A 27,345-nucleotide genomic window follows, 5' to 3' on the forward strand; every position below is an offset into this window, starting at 1 on the left:
TGCACGAAATTTATGCGCTTTCATTTTATGAAAAACTTTTGCAATAATTTCTCAAAACGTTTTTGTGGTGAATTGAAATGCGAGAAAAACATTTTGCGGATGGCGACTAAAAACTTGAGAAAAACCTTGCACCCTCGCACACAGACACTCACACACACACACACACAGCACGCACATGTGAGAGGAAACCAATACACTTGCAGGCAAAAGCCATTCCTTAAACACACACTGTACACTGGGAGAAATAGCAGGGCAGCAGCAAAAGCAAATAAAAGATGTTTCACACAGTGTACTTAGAAGAAAGACTTCAGAAGTGAAATACTAAGTTCTGTCCAAAATGAAAATGAAACTGCAAGGAAAATGTCTTTCGAGCTGCGTGTTTCGCAGTGCAGACGAACCGGAAAATAATTTTTTGTGCATCCCCTGCCACGCCCCCGCACGCTAAACGCCTCCAGGCGAAATGACGTTTACTACGCCTGCCAGCGAAAAAGTTTTCGCATCTTTTGCCGCTGTCGCTCTTTTTGGCCCGGAGCTTGGGGTTTGGTCTCTGGGTCTTGGCCAAACTTTAATGAAAAGTTTTGTTAAAAACTTTTGCGCGCTGGAAATTTCAACGCTTGAATGGGTCGCTGTTGGGGCTTTTCCGCGGGGCGGGCAGGTCCAACTGACATTAGATTGTTTTTGGCCGCGGCTCCTGGCCAAAAGTCAGCAGCAAACAGTCGGGGCAAACGGTATCAATTCTGCTATTGCAGTTGCCGACGCTTTCGTCTTGCACTTCGGCATTATTTACCTGAATAAACATTTGGTATTTTAATTACGCATCTCTGGCTCTTTTCTGTTTGCTCTGTGGTGGTTCGACGTGGCGTGGTGGTTACGTGCCACATAATTGAATTAACACACAATTTACGCTACATTGCGCAAACTTCGTCTGTCAGTGGGTCCTTCTCCTGTCTCCTTCCTCCTTTCACACAGGGGGAGCAGCCCCTCCACATATTCCACGTCCTGGGGAAGGGATTCCAGGGGTTTTCCGGTGTGTCAGCTTGTTCAGCGTTAGTTAGCACTGGCCTCGTATTTCAGACTCCTGCTCCTTGGGCATTTTCTTGTAAATCATGCCTCAGCAAGTTTCGCAAATCTGGCAAGTTCTTCGGGAAATGTTATTCCGGAGTTTAACGGCAGTGTTTCCATTGAAACTTAATTGTTTAAACTGGAAGTTGGTTGGCTGCCGATTGGGGCGCGCTTAGTGGAGTGATATTGGTAAAAGTAGTAACTAAGCATATGTCTGTTTAATATTTGTAATCCAGTGTTTGAATCAGTTTGATGCGAAACACAAACAGTGTAACTTGATGCGGTCCAATTCGCTAATAGGTATTTCATATCACACATTTACGAAGCATAGTGAGGTGGGTCAAGGGTCAACAGATGCGAGTAACGACTGTATCTGCAAACTTGCCTGGCGTTTCAGTGGATTTCTTCGATTTCTTTCTTGGCGAAACGGCTCGTAAATACATCGAAAATGCCGCCACTTGAGTTCATTCATACCCAGGAAACCAGACATCGGCCCATGCAACAATACGAGCTATATGTGCCTATATGGTCGGAGTGCCAGTACAAGTGTGGGCATGTTGTACATGTGTCTGCTCGACGGGCCTGACTTCCACGTAATTGCGAGATGCCAGTCGGGGAGGGCAACGCCATCGGCATCGGCATCGGCGTCGGCATCACATGTGGCTCATCTCCAATCCTGTGGGTAGGTAGCCGGAGTCGAGCCCTCTGGGCCTTGTCCATTCCATTCCGTCAGCAAATGCCCTGGATGAGGAGTGTCCTACACATGTAAGTCGTTACAAGGAGCGGCAGGAGATGGAACAGCGCCTCTTCCGTGAGGAGAATGGCTTTAATTAATGTGCACTTGGCACCCAGTAACCAATTTAAATTGAAAACTAGAATAACTTAAGCACAGCCGGTTCCCTCGACTACCAGATACCCGTTACTGAGACAAAGCGACCTCTTGCACTGCAGCTCCACCTAGCGGGCGCAGCATGATACAAATGGAGCAGATACGAAACTATTTGGGTTAGTCAGGTATTTTGTCTATTGCAACTAGAAATGTCTACAAAAAGTGCTTCAGCTTCTAGGATTTGAAATAAAGCTATTCTAGTTCCTTGCCTATAAACTTCGAATTGTTCTACTTCACTTAAACTTTAAATCCTGAAGCTCACGAGTCTTAAAGTCGTAAATTCCTTGAAATCGCTTGTCACGTTTCGCACATAAAGGATTTCAATTTTCCAATGTGACAAAAAGGCATTTGCATACGGAAGAAACCGTAGCAAATAAAATCAAATTTTATGTTGGCCTCAAAAAGTGTGAATCCAAAACAAAATAAAAATCCAAGATTCTCCAGCTGTCATTTTGGCTTTCGGTTTTTGTTTCGCGCATTTTTATTAACCATAAAATTAAATCAATTCGTGAATTTAATTGCCCTCGTAAAAGGAAATAAGTTTCGAATACCGAGGGAAATGCGAAAGTTTCTTGGGGAGCAAAAGAAATATTTCGAATCGAATGAATATAAATGGGTTGACAATTCCTCGGGGAAATGAATATGGATAAGCGTAATAATCTTGAAATTCGCTTTAGTTAAATCATGATTGTTTTCTTTTTAGCGTTTGAACTTACTTCATTTGAATTTATTTCTTACGACATCAAGTACTAAATAAAGATTTAAAAAAATTGCTGAGGCAAAAGTCCGAAGAAGCTGTGGCTTTTGATTTGATTCCACAATATTTAATTCTCTGTCTATTTATGGCCATTTTTGCTGTTTATTTTACGACCAAGCAAATTAATGGCATTGATTTCAATCGCCAGCATCAAGTGATGTTTGCGTTCATAAAATTCCGGCTCGTGTGCGTTTTTATGGTCCATTCTCAGGGGACAAAATGTATCTAAATATGTATTTGTATCTGCATCTGCATAAGTGGCATGTTCTCTGCATGTACCGCACTTCTTAACGAGATTTATTTGTAGACAACAGTTGGTGGCTATGTTTTATGGCACAGCAGCTACGGAAATTCATCAGCCCAAACAAGATTCCATCCTGGGAGATGTCATATACTTGTATTATGCCGACCAGGCCAAAAATACATTTCATATACTGTATGTGCGAGGCAGACGTAACACCAAAGATGAGTAAAAAGTACGTACATTATCTACCAGAATCAGCATCACAATCAGCATCACAATCAAAAGCAGGGAACGAAAAAATTAAATTGCATTTGTGTGTTCCAGCTGAAGAGGCCATGTCCTTTGCCCCCTCCCCATCCCCCTTCCCCTTCCCCCAGCAGCCCCCAACGGAAGAATCCCATATCCATGGGATGCATCTATTATGCGTGTGCATCTGTGTGTCAGTTAAGCCCTACATTTGCACATTAAAAGGCGAACTGTGTTCGGGTGTTTTGTGCCGTGCAGTTTGCAGTTTTGAAATTGCAAAGTTCCTAAGCCCTTAAAAGGTCTGTTTAAGAAAGCTCAAATATATTTCCATGCGCCGTGGCGCTGAGGAGAACAAAAGCCATACGAACTTACTTAATATTTAGGGTTTCTATTTGGGGAAACAGAGGAACTTCAACTGCTCGGGCGTTTGGTTCTTTATTGGCATACAGAATTTTGTTTTTATCTCTGCGAAAAGTTATTATTAGGACTAGTATCGAGCTATGACTATACTTCAAAATTATTTTAGGAAATTAGTTCTTAGTTCAGCAGGATTTTATATTCAACATATGTACATTCACTTCAGGCTGCAGCTTTCTGTTTCAATGGCCCCTCAATCATGTTCCCTAAAAAAGCTTCTCAAGAGATCCAAGAACAAAATCATTAGCGATTACAGTCGGTACAGTGCCCCAACCCGTAGTATCCCCCACATTCTTGGCCATTACACAGATCTAACGAAAACGCCCCACTTTCGATTGATTTTATCCATGGTGAAATCGATCTTCGCCGATCGGCCAGTGTATTTTGCGACCCAAGCCCATTAGCAAAGACCAGAGACTCGCACTTGGCGGAGATGGACGATCTGTGGCCCATTCGATCCGATGGCTGGCCCATTGCCAAATGTGTGTGTATAGAAAGTAATTAAGCAATTTCAACTCGTTTTGACATTTCCAAAAATATGTCAACGAGTTGAGAGAGTGCGAAAAACATAAAAGTTGCCGAGGCAATGGCAAGCTGATGCCGATGGCATTTGCCGGGCTCCCTGCTCCAAGTCGCTGGTCGCCAATTGCCAGGTTCCTCCGCCAAGTACATAGGTTCGCTTGCCAAAAAGCCGAGCAGATAGTGTTATTTTTACGCCGGAGGAGATGGCAGATGGGAGATGGGAGGTGGGCTGGCCATCTAGCCAGCAGTTCGACGATCGGGCGGCCTTCCGCATATACTCGCACGTACAGCACATAGAGCACATAGGTCTAAGTATAGCCGTGTGGCCCGATCTCCGCCAGCTTCGTGCGCCTGCGCCTGCGCCTGCGGTCCACTTGGAATGGATCAGCGGAGCAGAGACAACGCACCGAGAGTATTTTCGGCCAGCCATGTACCCGGCTATATGGCCATATATACGGAGGCAAGGCAAGAAGACGAGACAAGGCTATAAATATGTACATAAGGAAAGTTCCTCAATCCGATCCGATCCGATCTCGATCTCGATCTCGGTCCGCGCCGGTACAGCCAACTCGAGCAGAATTGAGAAACAGAAGCACGAATAAAAATACAAATAAAACACAAATAAAAATACAGATGAAAAGCACGAAACGAGGCGTCAGCGGGCCGAGCAGCGCCAAGAATTAATTTGAGAATATTTTTTGCATCCTTTAGTGCATTACCGATTCTGTAGTCGACCCGTTCAGATCGGCACTAGTCCGGCCAATTGCTGGCGTATTGTTTACATATACACTGGCTCAATAACCCAGAAAGTCAGGAATATCCGTGTGGTGCTCCGGAAAAATCCTGGACAAAGTCTCCTTGAAAACGAATGGGAAAATGTACCAAAATTCCCCCAGTTTGTGTGCCGTCGTGATCCTGTCAAAATATCGACCAAAGTTTACTCCAGAGCAATCGAAAACTTTCAGTTTCTCCGAGCAGGCTTATTGCTATTTATGGAGAGCATCGGAAAAATCCTATAAATATATCCGATCCCGACGGAAAGCGAGCCGAAGATTTAAAATCGCTCCCTGGCCAAACGTGAGTGTGCTAGTGTATTTTGTATGGCGCGAATGAATAATACTCACTGCTCATCGCTATTTTCGTGTTTCGGAAGTCTGTATATAATCCCACTCCTATGTACTTCGCTTTACATAAGTACTTTTGCAGAGGCGGAGGAAACTGCTTGCAGAGGAGAGCTTTCGATTTTTTATTCCGATTTCCTAGGGCCGCAGTAAATTTTAAACATTTTCGCAGCATGTAACGCGTTTCAGTGGTGAATATCCCGACCTTTTCCCAAATTATATAATGATTCATTCAATTTGCCCAGCCACAGTGATGGTTCTGCAGAAAGATCGACAGTATTTCCGAATTCTTCGAGAATTGATCTACATAGGTATTTAAAAGTTGAATAAACCCACACTCTTCTTACATATTTAATAATATTTCCTTGATTTTTCAAGTTTTTAATGTGGCATGTCCTCCTCCAAGCCAAAAGCTAACAACAAAGGAAACCCTTTCAGTTCATTCCTAAACAAATTAATTAAAGACTTTAGTAAAGATTTCTGTAATTTTCTCTTTCCACTGCACATTAAAGCAATGCATTTGCATTTAATGGTAGAGGCTGAAAATATTTTTAAAGGATAATGATATCTGAGAAATAAATATTCTGCCAACAGCTTGTTAATTAATTTCAATTAAAATATGCAACATTAATGGCTATAATAGCATTAAAATAATTAGTTACACGACACAAGCAGACTTTGTGGGACACATTCGACCCACTGAAAAATTGATACAATTTAATGAAAGTGCATCAAAATGGTGGACAGTGCATTAAACTGAGAATTGAACACAAAGGCCGCTCGGCAAATTGCTAATTAAAATTCACGATTGCCATTTCACCTGACACGTTGACGATTTTCATTACAATTCGATTATGTTTCGCTGCAGCGAATTTTAAATGTTAATTGCCAAGAATGTTTCGACAAATTCATTTCTCATTAGTGTTTCTTTTTATTGATTTTATCCCGAGATTCACCAGCAATGAGTTGTACTCGAGTTGTGAGATTGCCAAAACCAAATTAGTAATTGTAATTGATTGAAAACAAAAATCATAGAAAAAATTGGCCAATATATATATTTGTATTTAGCAGATTCTAAAATTAGGCTCAACTGTCAACGCAGCCAGAAATAAGTAAACATATTCGGATATTCATAATTTAATGCGGATTTTGGCTGTTCCAAGCGAGAAGTGAATCCTTTTCAGCCACAGGCGCAAGCTTCAACGGAAAGTGTCAGGAAGCGCTCCTTGAATATTACCCTCCACCAGGAGTCCTCCATGTGGCTCTGAGCCAACATTTGACAAACTCATGCCCGCTATTTGTTGTAAAAACACTCGCACATGTGGCCGCATTGCGTCCGCTTCCAGAGAGCGGTACACTTAGGGCGTCCTGGGAAACGCCTGCAATCTGCTGGCCGCGAGCTGCAGATTGCATCCATGTGCCAGGCGACCATGTGCCACGTCCTCTCATCCGCTCATGCAGCCCATCGAGGGCCCAACTCAGCGTGGGTATTGCCGCTCCGGCTGCTTCAAGTAGGTAGAAAGCGAAGGGAAGGAGCGGGAAGTATGAGAAACACCCGGAGGAACATATGCTGCCGGGCTTGACCTGACCCTGCCTCATGTGTGGGTCTCCGATTTAATTTTAGGCACCTATATAAACGCGTGTTTACACTGCAGCCAGAACACAGTCGCCGTCTTCAGTTCGCGCAGTCAACTCCTCGATCGGATCGAGCTGGGCTTCTCCACGAGCAACTCCGTGCTTCGCGGGCGAGTCCGGATCTCCGCTCGATCTCTGAGGGATGAGCTGGGGTGCCAGGCTGGCCATGTGGCGCGAAGTGTGCGCATAAAAAGTCAAGCAAAAAGGCGCAATTTTATTACGGGCAACCCACATCCACATCCACATCCCCACTCAAACGAAACAAACAAAAGGCAGCCGAAAACCAGAAACAAAGCAGCAAAAAGTTTATGAATTTTTTGTGCAGGCGCGTGAAAGATGCAAAACGAGCAAAAACGTAAAAAACAAAAAATCCAAAACAGATACCGTCGAGTTGTATTCGAAAACGCGGGGAAAGCGGAAAGGGGCTTCCCAGTCACATATAAACACACTTCAGTGCGCTTAAAAATTGCTTTATTGCAGTTGGACTATAAAAACGCACGGCAGCGGACACCGCACAACAAAAAAAAAAGAGAGGACGAGCAAAAGTGGGGAATAAAAAATAAAACTCTTAAACGAAAAGCAGGAAAATTTGCATGCCACAAAAATAAGCATAAGGATTTGCCTCGCACAAAGTAAGAGCAAAAAGGAATTGCCCAAATGCAACCACAAAAGACTGTGGCAAATGTTTTGCAGCTTGCTCCTTTTTCCTTGCAATTACCGTCAGTCGTTGTCATTACTCAGCAGATTATATGGTTTTGCTTATTCCGGACCATCATCATCATCGTCATCATCATCCTCATCGGTAAGTTAGACAATCCCATAAAAACTGTCCCAGTGAGTGCCACCAAAACACCGAAACCTAGCCGAAACAAGGACCTCCAGCCTGTGAGAGTTCCATGCTTCCTTGCATTCAATAGTTATACTCAAGCATATGGAATGTAAAGAAGTATGGAGCGAAATCTGGCGAGACATCGGAAAATTAAAATGTAAAGTAACAATCGCCCACGGAAATGGCTCATCATAAGTTAGGCATTTCCCTGCAAAATCCACAAAATCCACAGCTTACTATCCACAAATATTGTGCCACAAATATCCTAAATGATATGAAATATGAAATTGATTAAATATCACTAAGCACACACACACGGCAAGTGGCAGATGAAAAAAGAAACAGGCAGCATAAATATCAAATATGAACATCCATTAAAATACTTTGCTGATGAAAAATGCAAGTGAGCCGTGCTAAAAATAGCAAGTACGTAAGCAATTCCATCGACAACAAACATTCGAGATATTTTCAAAAATATTCTCGTGTATTTGAAGAGCACACACATGTGGGCCCCGGTGTATAAATACACAAATGGGATTTTGTGTAATACGGATCGCATTTCGCCTTCTGTCCGCCGTTGTTTAAAAATAAATCCATTCGGACTTTGGGCGTTTAGTTTAGTTGCGCGGAGCACGGGAGCCGCCATTAAATAACACTCGGGTTTCAGACCACGCAGAGCCAGTTCGAATTGCAGTTAAGCACCCGGCTGGCCTGTGGCACAGTAAGCCCTCGGAGCAGGAACATGTGGATCCATGTGCGCCAAAGTGGATTTACCAACTTGAAATTATCGCCGAGCATGTGGCGCCATCCGGGGGCGGTGGGCGGCACCTCGGTGGCTATAACTTAATGCAATTAATATGCAAAATCGTGACACTACTGCTCCCGCCCCCTCTGCCTCCCCGAAGCGCCAGAAACTGCGGGATGGCAAGACGACGTGCACAGCATGTGCAGAACGGCGCATATGCCATCCCCTCGCAGCCCTTTCCCCCTTTCCCCCTTTTCCACTCTCCATTTTCCATTTTCCGGCCCGCTTTCCCTCAGCTCTGCGAGGCGCATTAAGAGCAAAGGCAAAGTGCGCTAAATTGATGAGCGTCACGTGCGTTTTGCTCACTCGCTGCCCCTCCCCGCCCGCCCCGCCCCTTTGCAGCGGTGTCATCCGACGAGTGTGGGCGTGGTCGGCGTCAGTGCTGATCGGGCCAATGGATCGGGAGTGGTTATATCTACAAAGCTCAGGGAAAATTTCCTCCCGGAAAAGGGAAAATATATTCCCGAGCTGGGCTCAAAACCAGTGCGATCGCATCGTGAGATCTGAAATAATATTTATTTCTAATTTAATTTACACGAATCAAATGATAGAGTAGAGTGGATTTTCCACATACATTTCCAATCGAGGCGTAAGAACTTTTCCATCCAAATTCGATGGTGATCGAATCTGGTGAATCGGGAGTTACAAAGAAAATCATCTTGTATTTGCATATTTTCTCTGGATTTTCTAAACTGGGCTAGAAATCGTAGTAATTTCGAGTATTTCTTTTGAATTACATCTATAGATACGAAACCATTATAGAAACGACATATAATGGCATATTATCCCAAGATCTGGCTGTAGTTCCATAATGTTATTTCATGAATATTTAAACAATTAAGGATTATAAGGATGGATTTTCCGCAGACTTGTTTAGCCACTTTATCTTTAGTACTCCGAATAGATATGGCAGGATTGGGATATTTTTGCATCCACTATTCTGTGTGGATTATTTACTTCTGAACATCACTAACTGGGCCGCCCAGCCGCCCATATCATCCCATCTGGCGGAAGAGGAGCTCGGGCTGCTCCGTTTATGCGCTCCCTGCGCGGCGGGGAAAGTCTTGAAAGTCGTAAAAGTAAACAGAGCATGTGGTGTACTCCATGGCAGTGTGCCGTAAAGCGCTTAATTTTTTGTTGCCCTTCGCTGGCTCCAATTTGGGGAAGGTGAGAAAAATGGCGCACTGGCTGCCACCGCACTCCATTTCCCGGCTCCTGGCACACAATTTGAGTGCGATGTGCTGAGGAATTGAGCGGCGGCTGTTGGGGCGTTGCTCGAAGATTTTGAAAAACTACCTCACAAGTACGCCAATAATGTGACCCACATTTTGGGGCAACCTAGCCGGCGGGCAGCCTGGACTGAGTGACGCAAAACGGCAAATTAGTTTCAATTAAATAATGTTGTTGCAGTTTAGTTGGGCGGGCGGGGGTCCATTGAAATGGCGGCCACGCAGCAAGTACACACTTGGCCCATTCATAACGCAAATGCTGGAGACGCCGCAAGGAGCCGCAGCGGCATCCTTGCCAGTTTCGTCCTCCGGAGGTCCCAGCATGACCACGCAATAACGATTGCGGGCATAATGCCCATAATGTCCTCATAATTACTGCCCACTCACCCCGCTCCTCCTCGGGGAGCTCGAACGTCCTGTCTGGACCGAGGAGCCACGTCGCAGGACGCAGGACGAAGGAGGCAGGACGCAGGACGCAGCACTAACGTGTTGACACTGCCTGGCCTGTGCAATTTGCATTTAATGTACGCATTGTTTTATTAATTTTGAGTGTTCTCATTAAAACCCATACAACGTTCCTGAAATTAATATTTGTGCTGGAAAAAGAGCACCTTCGGCTGGGGAAACCCTCACTAAGTGAGGAACGACGGGTCGCATGATGAATAAATTTTCATTTTACTTATTGGAGGAAAGGAGGTGTTGTGAAAATAATAAATCTAATTGGAAGGAAAAGCCAGGCGGGAACTACGAAAGGATCTGTCATTTAAATGCCTAAATAAAATAGCACCTGAGTAATGTACTCTAGTGCTTACTCTAAAAATATGTAGCTTAAAATTGCAAGTTCAGATCAAAGCAATCATTTCTATAAGCACATTCCGGATATAATCCATTATGGGTTCTGCAAAGTGTGGCGAGCGTTTCCTCTCCTATTTGAGCATGTATCAAAATTTCTATTACCCGAAATCGTTTATGTCCGAGTTCACATGCATAAATTAACAGATGCATTTGATGAAATTTAGCAAAGGGCGGAGGGCGGCAAAAAATTAAATTAATATTTATTACGCACATTTTGGTTGATTTGGTTTTGCACTTGGCTGCACCGCTCCCACGACCAGACATGGACATGGAGGTGGACATGGCAGTGGACATGGCAGTGGACATGGAAGTGGACATGCAGATGAACATGGACGTGGAACACGGCCAGCTGGCACAAATATTTAGTTGGGACAAATAGCTGTTACATCGTTACATCCAAACAAGTCGCACTGGAGTGTATTTGTTTATATGCATTTATTTACTTAATACTTGTTGGCCGGCTGACTCTTTTTAATATCGGAGAAATTTGCATTTGGTTTTGTGGTCCTGTAATTTGCATAAATCAATTCGAAATTATCCACTGCGACCGGTATCACATTTCTAATTATGTTGATGGCATTTTTAGTTTGTTTAATTTATGCAAATGGAACGAATGTGTGCGTGTTTGCTAGAGTCACTGATTAATTGTTTGTGGCGGGTTAATTATTTTTTACAATGGCAAAAACCCACAGGGAAACACGAACCCTACAGGTACGCAGTGCGCAGTAATTTCCTTTTGTAGTTCAAGTGCCAATTTAATTAAGCAATTCAAAGCCCCTAAATATTAGCAATTAATATTAATGCGACCGCATAAACGCTTGCGGCAGTTTACACGATTTAATTATAGATTATGGCATGCTAATAAATTATTTAGAGCCAGGCCTCGAAGGCTGCGGCATTTTTATACCTTTTACTCGCAGCGTAGAAGGGTATGCTAGATTCGACGAAAAGTATGTGCCAGCATATAGGGTGGATTCTTGATCAGGATCGGATCAAGATCGGATCAGAACTCGGGAACTTCAACACAACATGAACTTTGACTTCCAAGAATCCAAATTTGAAGGTGTGCATGTAAATCATTTTCTTCAGCTTATGTCCAAGTGAAATGTAAATAAAAGTAAGCCTTTTGTAGGCATTCTGAAATATATTATATATAAATATATGCAATTGGGCAAGGAACGTGGAAAGTCGGCTAAATTGACCTGATGCTTTATTATGATAATTTACTGAAAACACTTCCGGCATTCCATTTGTATTCCAGTTCAGTTTAAGCGCAATTCATTCATTTAATAATGCCAGCATTTCACGATTAATTTGATGACGTTAGCATCGAGTTAGTCAATGAAGTGGCTTTTTTCAATTCTAAATCAGACATAATTTGATATGTTTGCATGCGGCTCGTGCTGGCATCTTCCCATCGTGACAGCTCTCGTTTATTATGCCAATTAAAAGGACCTCAGAGCTAATGCGATTTGCGTCCAACAAGGCGATATTGTGCCGTGATTACGCAGCGCAGTGTTTCCTCCTAATTGGAATCATCTTTTAATTGCCATATTAAGCACGCTCGATAAGTATACGCAGTGTGGCCCACATGCACACTCTTCGCTCGCATCCTGCACACACACAAGCACAATGGCACGCAATTATGCATGAAGACGACATTTAGTTGAAATTGATTGCTCACAAAGCGGACACAGCTTCCTACCGAGCTTCCAGCCGAGCTCATTCGGTGCATCCTTTGAGGACTCCCAGGTGTTGAGATGTGTTTGCCTTTGTGCGTTTGCGTGTCTGTCTGCACTCAATTAAGCATCTTGGCCATCGCAGATGCACAGATACACAGATACTCAGATACACAGATACCGCCGGGCCACACGCATTTGCCCACTGCACTTGACAGCCGTTGGCTGGGCTAATTGATAAACTTGGTTCCGCAGACTTTGCTGCCGAATTGCGAGATTTCTGACATCGGACACTGGGATGTGCTGAAATTAAAAAACTGCTTAAAAACTGTGAGCAAGCACAAATATCAGAGCAGCCAGCGCAAACATGGATTTCGTTTCAAAAAGCTGTGCTATAAGTTCAAGGGTATATACTCGTACATTTCCCTGGAAAAACATGCCTAAAATAATGTGTAATTTTTGCATTTCCTTTAGATGATCCTAATGCAAAGTTAGGTTCTTGAAAGTCCTTAAATTTCGCACATTTCCTTACATACCACATACCGCCTTCAAATAAACTCCAATAATCCGCAACAAGCAATTTCTGCCTCATTTATTCATGCATGCCTGTAGAGCCAAGCAAACTTTACCCCTCAGTTCAAATTGGAAATAAATCGAAATGCTTGACCCGAAAATAGGAGAAACTCCATTTATTAATGCAAAATCGGAAATTTGTGCTGTGTTCCTGTTTGTGCGCACACGTGTGCCTTTGGCCGAAGGTCCTGCAGGATTCAATATCCTTCAACGGCTCAATTTATTGCGATGTTTATGTGGAGGGCGTAAATCAAGAGCACAAATGGCATGGAATTAATAAATGAGTCCACACGTGATGAAAATTTTGCTTCACATACTTTGATTATTCTTCTGATTGTTTCGTCTTTGAAAGGAAAATGAGGAAAATGGCCATGCTGCATATTTTGCCCTTCTTCCTGCTCGGCACTTCGAATTATTTGCTGGCTTGTTGTGCAGCCCTTTCATATTTTATGTTAATTAAATTTGTTGCCCTGTTTGGCTGCAACTTGAAACCAATTACGCAGGATGTGAGTGGGCGTTCCCATACTGACAGTCTGCTATGCTGCTTAATTCCTTCAACTCTAACTCCTGGCTGCAGCTCGTTACTTCGTTACTTAGTTTTGACATGCTGGGCGGGTGGAGCGCGGCGGAAAATCGTGGAAAAGCGTGGAAAAGCGTGGCGTTGGGGGCGGGCTCTCCAAGCCGTGAAATAACTTCCGTTGCAAATTTCATTTTCGTTGCACACATTTTTTATTCACACAAAATGCACAATGCAGACACATGAAATACAAGAGGGCACCTGGGTGCAAGCATGTGTGTATGGTGTGTATGGTGTGTGCATGTGTGCAGTTCGGTTTGAAAGTTTGTTACCCCTTTCGGTAATGAATGCGTTTTAATGAGGTTCAAGTTGTGACAGCAAATAAGCTGGCAATCGTAACATAAGCCCCGCTCTTTAAGCTTCTCAAGTAATAATTGAATTGGCTGTGCTTTCTAAACAAAACAAGGGCGAACGCTGTAGCCGACTATCAGGTACCCGTTACTTAGCTAGTGGAAGCGGGAACAACAAGTTTCAACATTTTAGAAAAGAGTCGTTTTAAAAAGCGTGCAAGTATTGACGGTTTAAGGGCGTTAGAGTGGGCGTGGTAACATGGTTTACCAAACTGTCGATGTCTTTCTATCTTATATAGCTCCTGAGATCTCGAGATATGATCTGAGATCATACGGACGGACAGACAGTCATACGGACATGGTCAGATCAGCTCGGCTAGTGATGCTGATAACGAATATATATTATATACACTTTATAGGGTTGGAAACGCTTACTCTACTAGTAAGGGTATAAAAACATAGCATAGGGATTTTCCCTTCTAACCTATACATTCATACTCGGTTTCCAAATAATGTGTGGGAGTAACATATATCTGTAAATATATATTTATGTTATATATTTATGCTAAATTATAAATATATTTCCGCTCTGTTCACAGGACAGCCAGAAATTTTATTTGCAGAGAGTTTGTTGAGCCTTAGGCTATGCTGAATTTGTTTGGGAAAGTGTTGAAATGTTGAACAACTTAAATTAAAATGACTTTCAAGTTTTCTTTATTTTTCCCTTTGCCTTCACAATTTCACCTTGTTTTCCAGTTGCCATCCGAATGCGACTTTTGTGCTGCCATGGAAAATGAAGTGGTGTAAATAATTTGAATTTAATACTATTTACTCTCGTTGCTGATGCCTCTCGCCAAAGTTTGTAATTATTTTCTTACTTCGTTTGCCACAAGTGTGAAAATCAGCACAACTTTTTCGTGTGAAGCCATTTTCCTTGCCTTTCTCTGCGTTTTTTGTACAGCTCTATTTTTATGCTGCCCCAGGACTGTCGCAAAAAGAGAAGCAAAGTTTTTATAGTTGCTTCGAGCTTGGGAAGAGTTGTTCCGCACGTCCATTAAAAATATATGGAAAATAATTTCGTTAAATTTTCGGTCAGTCCCCTGCACTTTTCCCACCTTCCTCCGTTTGAATAAGAGTGGAATTGAGGTTGGTTCGGAGCTCGGATAAGTTGGAGACTTTTCTCTCCACTCGATTGGTTTTCCACCAGCAAAACGATCAGGAGAGGAAGAGGCACCACCCAAAATTGAAATTATTGCATGTTTTTGGGAGAGAGACAAATAACAGAGAGAGAGAGAGAATTGCAGAGGGGAAAGCGCATTGATAAGAATGTTTGTCAGAAACCGGTTTTACAGTGAGCTCTAGATAAGAGTTCCCACTTAAATATTAATCAGTAGGGTAATATATTTAATTTTTTTTTTTATTTTTACTTAATATTTTATAAAACAATTAATAATAAATTCCATAAAAAAATAAATAATAATTCCAAAATAATAAATTCCACATATATTGTAAAAATAATATAATATACATATATCGGCCTTTGCAAGTTTAGCATTTGAAATAATAAAGGGCTACTTTCACCACATGGAGCGAGACCTGTACTGTGTTACCTTTTTGTTCATTGAGGGGCTGCTGTCTGCTTTCCGGATTTCCCAAGTTTAGACTGCACTGACCGATTGCAGAGTTCACACACGACTTATCACCACCGAATAGGAATATACATTTGTATAAATAGAACAATGGCTACAATGGATGATTATTTCCACAAGGTGCAGCGGAAACATCCGACCATTCTGGACGACTTGCGAGAAGTTTTCAAAAACTCGCAGAGCGATTCACCACAGCGTTCCATAACGCTATCCCAAATACGTGGTAAGAACCCCGAACTGTTGTTCCAGGTAAAAACCATTAACTTTCAATCGTCATTGCAGCTGCCTACAGTCAACGAACTGGCCAGGACTTTCCCATAAAGGGTGGCACGCGAACCCAAATGTGTTTCGTCCTGACCATCCCTTATGTTGCCTGTTTCACCAGTCAAATCGGCACATTGCGATTTTTCACCATCGACGTAAGCCAGGATTAAGGGGGAAATTAAAATGAAAGTCTAGTCCGACCCGTGCAATTTCTGTATACTTATGCAGTGTATAGCAATATTTAAAAATAATTAAAATTCCATGAATATAAATTAACAATAATGAACTAAAGGCAATAGGCTAGCTAACTATTTGGTAAGAGCTGATGTATTTACATGACCTCCCATATGTTTTTCGATGGCCTAATTCGCAGTGATCAAGTGAAAACCGGTACTCCCGACCTACCCATTATATAGCCAGTTATGCTGACTTCAGGGGAAAAACTCAATCAGTTCTCCACTAAATGATGACATCAGCTCTTTGTAGTTTAACTAATTAGCCCAGTGGAGTTTTACTTAATATTTGAAAGCAGTTACGACCAAATTAAACATAAATACTTCTTAGGGCTATCTACATACTGTAGAATATTTACTTACATGTACTTGAATGGTACTGAAACTTAATTCACATCAGGTATCTATATCCACTCTATAAGGATTCGAGTCAAATGAACCATTGCCATTAAAAAAAATGTTTGATAAAAGCCATACCCATATGTTTTAAAACTACAACAGCCAAGTAATTTGCCTATCAAAATATACTTTCGCTGGCCAGGGGCGACAACTTCCAATTCCAATTAAAATTGCCAATTGTAATTTGGGCCATGGCTGCAATCAAACGGCGACAGCAAACAGCGTCGGGAAAATCGTCGGGAAACTCGCTGGGAAAACCTCAGTGCCAACCGAGGGACGACTGACAGCGTGTTGTTGACCGCCCTGCGTTTGCACATCAAATCAAATGTATTTGCTGCGGCAGCTTTTTGAAACAAAACCCGGCAAAAAGCGGAGCAGCCAGGCAAACAACTAACAGACAGAGCTGAAAACAAACGAATTCCGAGGTTGCAGCTGCAGTTTGGGGAGCTGGAGGACTGGATAGCTGGAGAACTGGCGACTGGGGCCACGCAGTCGCAGAAGCGAGGGACCCACAGCCAAGCATAATGAAACTAAATGCCTGGGCGAAGGAGCAAAACCCCAAAACAAATTCATTACGGAACTACACCTCAGGGGGTGATAATTCGATTCAGAGAAACTTTGGTGATTATTTATTGCTTCATGCGGCGACTGCGACTTTTCCTCTGTGCTACCGGGTGGTTTTTTGTCAGTGGGTTTCCCTGGTTTCCCGTTTTCCCGTTTTCCCGGGCTTCCCGTCGCCTTGGCCCAGTTCCCCTGGTGTTTTGCTGTTAGTGTCATAAAATGTTTTGTGGCCCAAAACTCGGCGCTGAAACTCATTATTTTGTTCATTAACACTTTTTTGCGGATGCGTTTTGTCCTTTTTTTACTCCGTTTGCTTCTGGCTTTTTTACCTTTTGTTTTTGTGGCTAATGTAGGTATAAAAAGTTAGTATGGCCTGAAATAAGTTATCCAATAAAATGCACACATAAACAATAAAATCAGTGAAGCACTGCTTAAATACAGCCTTTTATAATTACTTTTGCTTTTTAAATGCTGTGCCGTATTTATTATTCTTGTCATATTTCTGGTGGCAGGGTACTCACAAGTCCATCAATCAAGTAACCGATCGACCACTTAGTTATGCCCCCATTTCAACTGTTCAGTCCCTTGATGAGGATTTCCTGCAGGACTATTAATTACATTTTCACATTTGCTTATTTGTGCTTTCCACTTTCCCTTATTTTGAATTTTTGCCAGACATTCTGCAAATGTTTTCAAGTTTATGAAGGATCCCTATCCGAATCGATCTGACCATTTCGTCCGCCTGCCTGTCTATAAATTTCTTTTAAATTTGTATAGATTTTTTAAGATTTTTCCCTCGCGCCTCCACCAGCTGGGTAAGGGGTATCTGATAGTCGAGGAAATTTACTATAGCGTCCGTGCCTGTTTTTCCATAAAGTTGTTGTTGCTCACTTTTAGTTTTCCATGGCCATAAACATTTTTTATGCTTCATTAGGGTTTGTTTTCGCTTTCCTTTCTGCTCCGTTTGTTGTTTGTTGTTTTGGATTTGTGTCTGTGCTCCTTTCGGGCCGACTTATCAGTGGCCAAGTTGAAATGTTGTTAACTTTTACTAGCTGCGGTTTTAATTCATCAGGAGGAGGCTGTTTCGACCACCAGACCCCTGTCCTTGTGGGTTATGGCACTTTGCTGAGTTATAAAATGCTATCGAGGGCGCAGGATTTTATGTCTCAGGGTCAGATAAATGTGTTTATAGCGTAATCTTTTATTTGGGCTCTCCTGGAAATGCGTTGGGTCCGCATCTCCATCTCCATCTCCATCCACTGCGACTGTCGTTTAATTTCTGCGGTCTTTGTTTCGGACTGAAAGAGGGACTGAATTGGCTTCTCGGCCGAAAGGGAATGTTTACGACACGCATACGCAGCGTGGGACGCACAAGTAGATGGAAGAGATTTGTCGTGGGATTAGACAGAACATTGGGGGCTGGTCATTAGGCAGACCAGCCAGCTCCACATATTATGCCGGGAATTAGAGAGCTGAGCGCCGAGATAGGGGCCACCATTAATTAACACAAGTAGATGAAGGCTAAGGGCTTTGCGATGGAAGAGGAATATTGTGCATGTTGAACAGAGAAGATAAATTATCATTGCGCAACAAGCGTTGTTTCGTTTTCTTTGCACAAGTTCTTTATGGTCGCAGCTTGAAAATTGTAAAGTATAATATCTATTTGGTGCATAAGAAAGCCCCCCACTCTTCCCCAATATTCGGCCTCCGAAAAGAAAAGTGGCGATGAAAAGTTTACGCTCACAGCAAATTTAGCCAGCTGCCAATTGCTGTGAAGTGTTTATGGTAGTCCAGCTCCCTGGTCCCCAGCATTCCGCTCTAATCGCTTCTAATAACGCACAAAATTGAAAAACTTATGCGATATCATTGGGGAGTCCTGCCGCACAACAAGTGCAGCCGCCCTGCGGGGGATTCCCCAAGAACTGGACCCGACAACTTGTGACAACTTTAAGCACATGAGGCAGGGCCCGCAAAGTAAACAGGACGAGGGAGTGAAAAAAGTGTGCGGAAGGCACTAGGCGCTCTGCTCGACTTCTGGATACCCTAGCAATTTAAGGCGTACCACAACTTTGGATGAATAATTCGAACTATGTGGATGGTAAGCCGGAGTAATCCTTAGCTGGGACAGTACCTCTACTGCCATGGGCATTTGGATGATTTGCAGTACAGACGTCTTCTATATCCCTGGGTTCCACAATCACCAGGTACTGCAGTCGGGCAGGAAAGAACAAGGAGCAGGAAGGAAACTGTCATGATACGCCCGTAAACACGGCCAGCTGGCCAGGATTGAACCATCGGATCGGGTCGGATGGGGTCGGATCGGTTCTGTTCGGTTGTGTTTGCTGGGTGTCCTGTTGTCCCGGTGTCCTGGTGTCCTGGTATTTGCTTTGCCCTGTGTGTCACTTTGGAAATTGTGCAGACTGTACAGTCGCAAGGCGAGCGGCGTCTGTTTGCTTTAATTTCTCTTATCGGCAGGCAGCTGCCTAGTGTCGCCCACCGCCCACCACCCAGCCACGATTCGTCCTGGAAAAGCTCCTTTTTCTTGCCATCTACTTGGGCGCCGAGCTGAGGCTGCTGCTCCCCGTCTCCCCAGTGGCATACAATTTTAATTGCACAATGGCAGGTCCTTTTGTTTTCCAGCTGCAATTTTTAAAATGAATTCATGGCCTGCTCGGGCGGGTCTACGGGTTATTCTGGCGCTCCTTTGTTTGACGTCTCTAAATCCGCAAGGGGTTCCTCGCCAGCTCGGGAATGGGAAGCGGCTAGCTGCCAACCAGCCAGCCAGCCAGCCGGCTATTTAATTGAAAGTTGCTTTGTGACTCCGCCGGGTGAGCTAATAAAATGTTTAACTTTGATTTAGTTGAGGGATTTCTGAAATGAATGCACTTAAAGTCGCCTTTGCCACTCGCTTGGGCTACACTTTTCTAAAAGATTATTATTATAAATAGAGATCATAGAACTTATCCCTTGGAAAGTGGTGTCTTTGGCACAGCTACCCAATCAATGCGCTGCCTTTAATAAAGTTCTCCAAACCCATCTGTTTATAACAAGCTTGTTTATAACAATATTTTAAACGGCTTGGGTGGTTTTTGAGTGATTTTTCGAGTCCTGAACTCGGCGCCTTCTTCCAACTAGGAATCAGCCATTTGAATTATGAGCTAGCCACAGGCCAAATGGGTTGCTGGGGGTGGGCAAAGGATTGGGTGGTGGGTGGTGGGCGGTGCTGCTGGCCAGGTGGGCGGGGTCATGTGTCAACAGGCGGGCTGCAGTGGATTGCGGTCAGCTGCATGTGTGTGTGGGTGTGTGGGTGTGTGGGTGCGTGTGTAATGGGGCTTAATTTGTTAAATTCCATGGCTTATAATTGGCATCGGGCGGGCAGACCGCAAGGCACGGCAAAGCAAATCGTGCAACTGGGGCAAGTGCAAAGTGTAATTATGTGGTCACTTGGTCAGCCGTAAATTCCGATTTGTTTGCCAGTGTGTGGGCATTTGGGTTCAGAGTTCAAGCGAGTTCCGGCAAATCTTCTTGGCTAAAACCGCAGCAGAGTGCGGGCATTTTTATGGCACTTTTATGACCGCCGGCTAGGAAATAAAAATAAAAATAATGGCAAGTGCCATTAAAGTTACACCTTGCTTGCACTCGAGCGGCAAAAGTGCCACAAAATGCATACAAAATTAGTTAGCAAGTATAAGATTTCACGAAAGAGCCCCGTGTAGTAGAATTCAAAATGCTCTTTGCACACTGCGTTATCCTTATAGCCTAGGATGCGCAAATAAATATAAATAAGAGCACTTACCTAAATTCCCGAGATAAACCCGGCCCAAAAGGATACATGCTCGCCCAAAATTATTCAAACAGAACCCCCGAGGCGGCCAACTTGCAACATGGCCAGTGTCATGAACAAGTTTTTAGTTTTGTGGCTCTTTCTTCTATAATTTTTTTATTTCACAACTTTATCCTTTTTCGGGACGAGCGCACATTGCACGCATTTTCCACGGAAAAAAGGAGGGAAATCTAAAAACTGAAACAAGTAACTTTTGAGCCATTGTTTTCTTGTAAATGGCAACTGGAACCAGCAGGCTGCGATGGCCAGAAAGGCACAGGGAAGGGTATGGACTAGTTTTGGCCATAATCCGCGCCGCTTTTGGTCGGCAGCTGTTTGGCTCGGCTGCATGCAAGTTTAAAGCTGCAACTTTTCGCCATTGCCGGCTTAGATGGCACTTTATATTCTATCGCCATCAACTTTTCCTGCGGTGGCGGGGACATTGAATTCGAAAATCAGTAATTGTGCGAATTATGCGTGTAATTGGCAGCACAATTTTCCTCCCAAGCTAAACTAATGAACGTTCGCAAGCGGAAAGCTTTGAAATAGATAATAGTTGTGGTGATGGCAGAAGATAGTCTTGCAATATTAGGAACGAAATATTATTGTTTACAGAAGGAAATGGAATATTTGAAATGCATTTGGCGCTCCATTTCGGTTGGAACGCCAAACTTAGTTTTAAAATGTAGTACCAGGCCCTTGCCACCAAAGCAAAATTGCTTTGTCATTAAAGCCAAATGCGCACTGTTGGCCAAAGGTCCGAAAGAGTTTGGTTTCCGCCTCGCAATCCCCTTTATTTTAGCCAAGTTTGTGTGCCAGCTCGTTAGCTTTGGGCCAGTTGAGAAGTTCAAGTTGTGCTGGCTTTAATAATCCGAGCATCAGCAGCCGGCAAAAACCAGGGGCTAAGACCAAACTTCCAGCCAAGTTGCAGGACACAGGGCAGGGGTGGCGCTAAGACCACAAGTAACATTTGTAAAATGCACATTTAAAACTCGCAAGCACACTCCGCACCAGCAAGCCGAAAAGGATAATAAGAAACGCCTTTCGCCTCCTGGCTTGACTTCAACGCCAGCAGTGGAAAGTTTTCAATTTATTGTTAAACTTTCGCACTGAGGCGCACAATTATAAAGTGTCATTTAGTGCCCAAGGACGAGGGGCTGCGGATCGGCATCCAGGACCGGTACTGACAGCGAATTATGAAGAGTGTTGGCCGCCCACCGACCGCTGACACTTGCGGCAGGCCACTTCCGGTGGCAGCGGGCAGCGGGCAGTGGCGTTGGGAAGGACGACATTGTCCTTGTTGTCATCATCATGGTCCTCGTTCTCGTCCTCGTCCTCCTCGTCTTCGTCGTCCTCGTCACCCTCGACGACCTCGTCGCCGTTGGACATTTTCGGCTGCCACCGGCTCGTTGCCTCCCTGCTAAACTTGCCACTCAAGTGCAAGCCAGTTTCATGCGGCGCATTCAAGTGCTGTTGTCGCTCCTTGTTGCCGGCAAAGTGTCACAAACACAAATAGAGAACGCTCCGCCGCACTTGCGGCTCCTGTTCCTGCTCCTGCTCCTACCTCATGGCGCCTGGCTCCCGACCAGATTCTTCCCGGGGGAACCTGCTGCCCTGCTCCTTTGCCAGCTGCTGTGTGATTTACAGCGTGCGACTTTCATTTGAAGTGGGACATTCATTTTACGCTAAAGTGAACCTAAATCAACAGCATTGCCGAAACACAAGCCAGCGGAATCCATGACAATGGTCGGGTTTTTAATTAGGATTGGGCCCATCGAGGAATTGGTAAGGAGATAGTTATATATGCTTTCCTTTCTGTGGAAACTGTCCTGTAACTTGACTTGCCAAAATATTGAAAAAACGTTTGTATAGAAAACTACAAAAACTATCAAATGAATTTTTCTTTCGCGGGCACCTGCGAGTTCAATTACTCGCCAACTGCACTCCCACTTTTTCTCTGTGTTGCTCGAGCAATCTGACTGCGTTTTCCAATTGCCCCGGAATTCGGCGGCCGGGAGGAGGCCGGGGGCGTCCCTTGTGGCGACGCTTGATTGAAATGCCTGGCAGGCCAGGCAGCGATCCGGCCACGCCCACTCGCAGCCCGGGGCAACTGGCAAGCTGGTCCGCACTTAAGTTGGCTTAATTAGTTTTTGAAAGTTATGCCAACGCCGGCGCCTGAGCCGCAGCCACGCCCACTTAATGCATTTGCCCTTCTGCGCTGCTTTCGGCCCGGTCGATTGCTTGGCAAGGAGGCGAGGGGGCTGAAGGGGCAACTTGCACTGGTGTCATGGGCTGGCAACCACAACAGAGGCATCCGGCCAAGAGTGCCGGCACTCCAGGGGAAGAAGGCCAAGTTATGCCAAGTTCCGCCAAGTTCCGCTTTGCTCAATCAGCAAGCTATCAAAAGTGGTCACAGGGTATCAGCAGCATAACCCGAAATTACACGACCACATTCAATATTCCAAGGCTTTAGTCGAGTTTGTTTTCAGCGGTCTTACATTATGTTTACAAACTGTGGTGAAACTCGATTTAAGGAGTTGTTCGTGACAGCAAAATCGATTTATAAGCTGAAAAACTACCATATCATAATCATATTCCCTTGATTATGAACTTGGCCGCCTCATTTAAAATTCATAGTGGCAATCAGCAGTTCGTCTCCTTTAGCGCCGACTCTCACTTGATTATATTTTGTTGTTTCCTCGGCATTTTCTTGGCCGCACATATTTTCCCAGCCACTGCAGTTTTCCTTGCAATTTTCACTTCTTATCCGAAAGTTCGCTTTTTGTTTTTCCATTTCACTGTTGGCCATATTTAATTATGGAAATTTCGGTGCTCGCGAATTTGCATAAATATTGAGTGGCAGCTCTGGGAGTTGACTTTATAATGAAGTTTGATTGCCCTGCGACTGCGGCAGAAAATTGCATTCGTCGCAGCGAAAAGGAGGAAGGCGTGGAAAAGTGTCAATCGAATTAAGGAGCGCATGTATAAATGCATGGAAATAAATATTGGGTCACGCCTAATGAAATAAATAAAAGATAGTAAGCGAAAACCGAATCGAAACCAAATGCGGACTTAGAAATATGAAGAAAGAACGATTCTTGCAGCCAATTAGCCACTTGCAATGCTTGTTTTTCGGCCATCCCTCGAAAAAGGAGCGAAACCGAAATGCTTTTATGCCCCATGTGGCAGCAACGAGAGCTGCACACATTCATTTCCAATGAGACTCATTTTGCGGTGACACACGACACACGACACACGACACTCGCACTGCCCAGCCCGCCCGTAAACCACCCGCAATCCAGGCTGATCCTGGCCAGAGTGGCTTTCCGGCTCTTTTACAGCTGAGCGGTTGCACACAGACACAGTGGGCGCCACAACCGCAGGGGGGAGGGTGCGGGACGGGACGGATGCTGCAGGGTGGACGGAATGCGAGAGGTCCGGACTAGAAGGCCAGAAATTAACTTTACTACCGACACCTTGACAATATTTTCAACGACAGCAGCTGCCAGACATTAAATAGGCAACCGCAGGACACCGAGCAGCACATGACATTTGACATTGCGTGCATTGCATGAGCTTAGGCGCTGGAGTAGACCGAATCCAGGGCCACTGGCAACTGCCTAACTGGCCCGAGGAGCAGGCTTCGGCTCGGTGTTGATTTTGGCAGACAGCGCGCTGAATTTTCAATTTTATTTGCAATTTCGGCCTGCAGCTCCGGCGCTTTTCTGCTGAGGCAGCAGGGACGTTGGCTCAGCAGTTGGAACAGCAGCTGGATCGGCAGGCCAAGTGTCAAAGGTGTCGACGTGGCCAGAACGCCGGAACGTGCCTATGTCAAATGCGGTCAGGGATTTATCAAGACTAGTTGGCGGCGCAACTCTATCAGTGACAGTGTCACCTTATTGCGACTGACTGGCATAAAATGTAACAAGCTATTTAAGTTATAATTGGGATTTTGGGACTTGTCGCAATGGAAACCCAAGAAAAACACATTTTCCTGCCGGAGATAAATTGTGCAGTTGCCCAACATTCGTTTTCCACCATCCATTTTCCACGCAGCAAATGACTTTAGCGATGATATCAAGTGAAAAATCATCTGCATATTCAGTTATCAATTTTTGCATTACATGCCATCCTCGGATGCGTTCATAAACGGATCGAGCTGCCAAATGCCACCGGATGAAGCGAATGCGAAGGCGGATGCGAGCCATGAATCAGGAGCGGGAAAGCCCTGGAAGCAGCTTCTGAGTGGCTGGCTCCTCCGACGGCTCATTCATTATGCCAACGGCAGACGCTGGCCGGGACTCTTAAAGTATTATGCAATAAGTTAGCTTTTCCAATATTGGGGGCCCCGCCTGTTGCTCGTCTGCTGCGTCAAAGATGCAGCATATTTATTTTGGCCAGGCTTTCACTTTGTTTCCATGCATTTCGGGTTGAGTCAACGCGCCAGCTGACGCAGGACTTAAACTTAGTTCCGCAGAGACACATGGAAAAGCAGATGGAACTTGTAAAGGCAGCTGCTTGTTTTAAGATCAATTACTATTGATGAGTTGGTCAATTTTTAAAATTACCATAGTAATGAGTGCATTTTTGTATTGCGTACTTGTGAGTAGAACTTAAAACTCACAGTGCACACTCAGTTTCTTCCAGTGTGCTCGCCTGCAGCCTCTCCGCACAAGTGATTGCCGGCAACGTGGCGTATGTGTAATTTGTCGTCGCTAGTGCACAGCTGCCATCAACTTTACACTGCGCACGGAGACGGGGCAAACTGCATTAAGTGCACATTTGTTACGCAGCCCAAATTCTCGGCTGGCTCCTTGTGTCTATCAGGATGTACTTGGCTGTGTCGCAGGAAACACCTGGACCGAAGGAGGTTCTGTGTCGCATTTCCCCGAAAATTCTTTACTCGTCTCCGCTTTGTAAATTGGCAATTTATTTCACCGCCTGCAACGTCAATGGTCTAAACATTTTGTGGCAAATTCCTCCTTTTATCGAGTGCGGCACAAAGCGACAGTTTTACACATGACGAGGCAGCTGTGAAAGACGATCAACTGGAGCATGTTTGCGAGCAAACTAATTTGAATTTTCGCTTGACGCTCTGTTTTAATTTAAGTTTATTTGCTGGCCGGCTGGCCAATTCAGTTTGATTGATTTGCGAGCGCACGAAATGTTAATTTAATGGCCATTAAAGCGGCGTAATTGATTTTGGGCACTTGTACTGATAGCTGCGCCCCAAATTCAATTTCAATCAAGCCGTGACCCACAACGCAAGCAACTAAATTGTGTCTTTAATAATAATATGACCGGATGTGTCTAAAAGTGGTAAGACCTCCGCGCAATATAAACATTGAGGCGGTGTTTTGCAGCAGCTGGTTCATTTGGGAAGCGGTGGCGCGGTCAAAGCGTTTTTCCGGTGAAGGAAAATAGCTGCTCGCTTCGCTATTCCATCCAACCCATCTATTCCATCTATTCCATCCGGTAGCCGCGGGCCCAGCTCATTATCCGCACGTACAGTGCGGGGGACGCACGGGCATAATGGGTATGCATTAGTCATATATCCGACACACGCATCGCGCGATGTGGCCGTGTGTGTGGATGCGGAGGTCCTTGGGGCGTCGGGCGAATGACGGGTATGATGTGGACTCTCACGCGTTAGAACAATAAGCTAAAAACGCGAGTCTAATTAGGAGACGCGCACACTGGCAAACTTTGCATACCCTGCAATCTTGCAGCCCGCGGCTGATGGGGATGGAACGCAGAACAAAAGCAATGGCGTTTTAATGGTCGAGAGATATGTACATGCAAAACACTTGGATGGATACATTTAATGGCTTATTCTTTGCTCAAAAGTTGCCTGGAGAAGTTTTAACGACTAATGGGGCAGGAAAGGTAATTGAGTGTGTTGCCTGAATACTTTAATTTAACAAAATTGGCTGCATTTCGTAATATACGCAATCCCCAAAGAGATTGGCCTGGCCAAAACAGATTTCGGCCGCGTTGACAATAATTCAGAGCAGCGCGAAGCAGTCGCTAAACTTCGAAAGCTCAACGCAACTTGTCTCGTAATTTTTATTAATTTTACACCATTGGAGGCTGAAAAGTTTACACATTAATTTTGGTTCTGCCGGACTCTCTGCCTCCTTTTGCCTCTTTTTTTCCTCACCAGGCTTAGCGGCTGCTTACAAGCGCTTTGGCGTGTCCTTTGGGCAGGATTCTTGGGACTTCGCGGGGCTGGGGTTGGCTGAAGAAATTATAATATAAAAGTTGGAACTTTTTTGTTGCAGAAGACTCATAAAAATTGTTTTTGTGCTCTTGTGCTCTACTTCAGCGGAAGTGGCGGGCTGGGGTCCATTGTGGATTTCCGTTTTAATTAGTCGGCGGGCACCGGAATCCCAATCTGAATCTGAGTCTGAGTCTGAGTCCGAATCCGAATCCGAGTCGGAATCCGAATCTGCAATGCAGACAAAGCCTCAGGAAGCGAAGGCAAAAGTTGCCCTTGCCATAAATGCGAAATGTGCGTTGACAAAAACTTAAGCAGGAGCAAGGAGTCCTGGGAAAGGACCTTGGCTTTTCTTCTGCTTGCAAGAGAGTGTCAGTGTGTGTGTGTGTGTGTGTGCGTGTGTGGAAGGGCGTGTGGCGACGGGTGGGCGAGGCTGTGAGGAAGTTCAAGTGATGTGCATAATTTAAAT

At 44.4% G+C, this 27,345-nt stretch overlaps 1 protein-coding gene and 1 long non-coding RNA gene across 2 annotated transcripts; both read left to right on the top strand.

Annotated features, from left to right (window-relative positions):
* Positions 1-4,626: 4,626 nt before the first annotated feature.
* Positions 4,627-5,852, top strand: LOC113564276. Its single transcript, XR_003407867.1, has 2 exons — positions 4,627-5,449; positions 5,504-5,852. It is a non-coding gene; the product is annotated as an uncharacterized LOC113564276 (long non-coding RNA).
* A 9,509-nt stretch (positions 5,853-15,361) lies between these two features.
* Positions 15,362-15,935, top strand: LOC6549120. Its single transcript, XM_001974110.3, has 2 exons — positions 15,362-15,602; positions 15,662-15,935. The coding sequence occupies exons 1-2, from the start codon at positions 15,470-15,472 to the stop codon at positions 15,811-15,813; spliced, it is 285 nt and encodes a 94-aa protein (XP_001974146.1). The 5' UTR covers positions 15,362-15,469; the 3' UTR covers positions 15,814-15,935.
* The last annotated feature ends 11,410 nt before the right edge of the window (positions 15,936-27,345 follow it).

Source organism: Drosophila erecta, unplaced genomic scaffold (assembly GCF_003286155.1).
Source record: "Drosophila erecta strain 14021-0224.00,06,07 unplaced genomic scaffold, DereRS2 tig00000092-arrow-pilon, whole genome shotgun sequence".
Lineage (NCBI taxonomy): Eukaryota > Metazoa > Arthropoda > Insecta > Diptera > Drosophilidae > Drosophila > Drosophila erecta.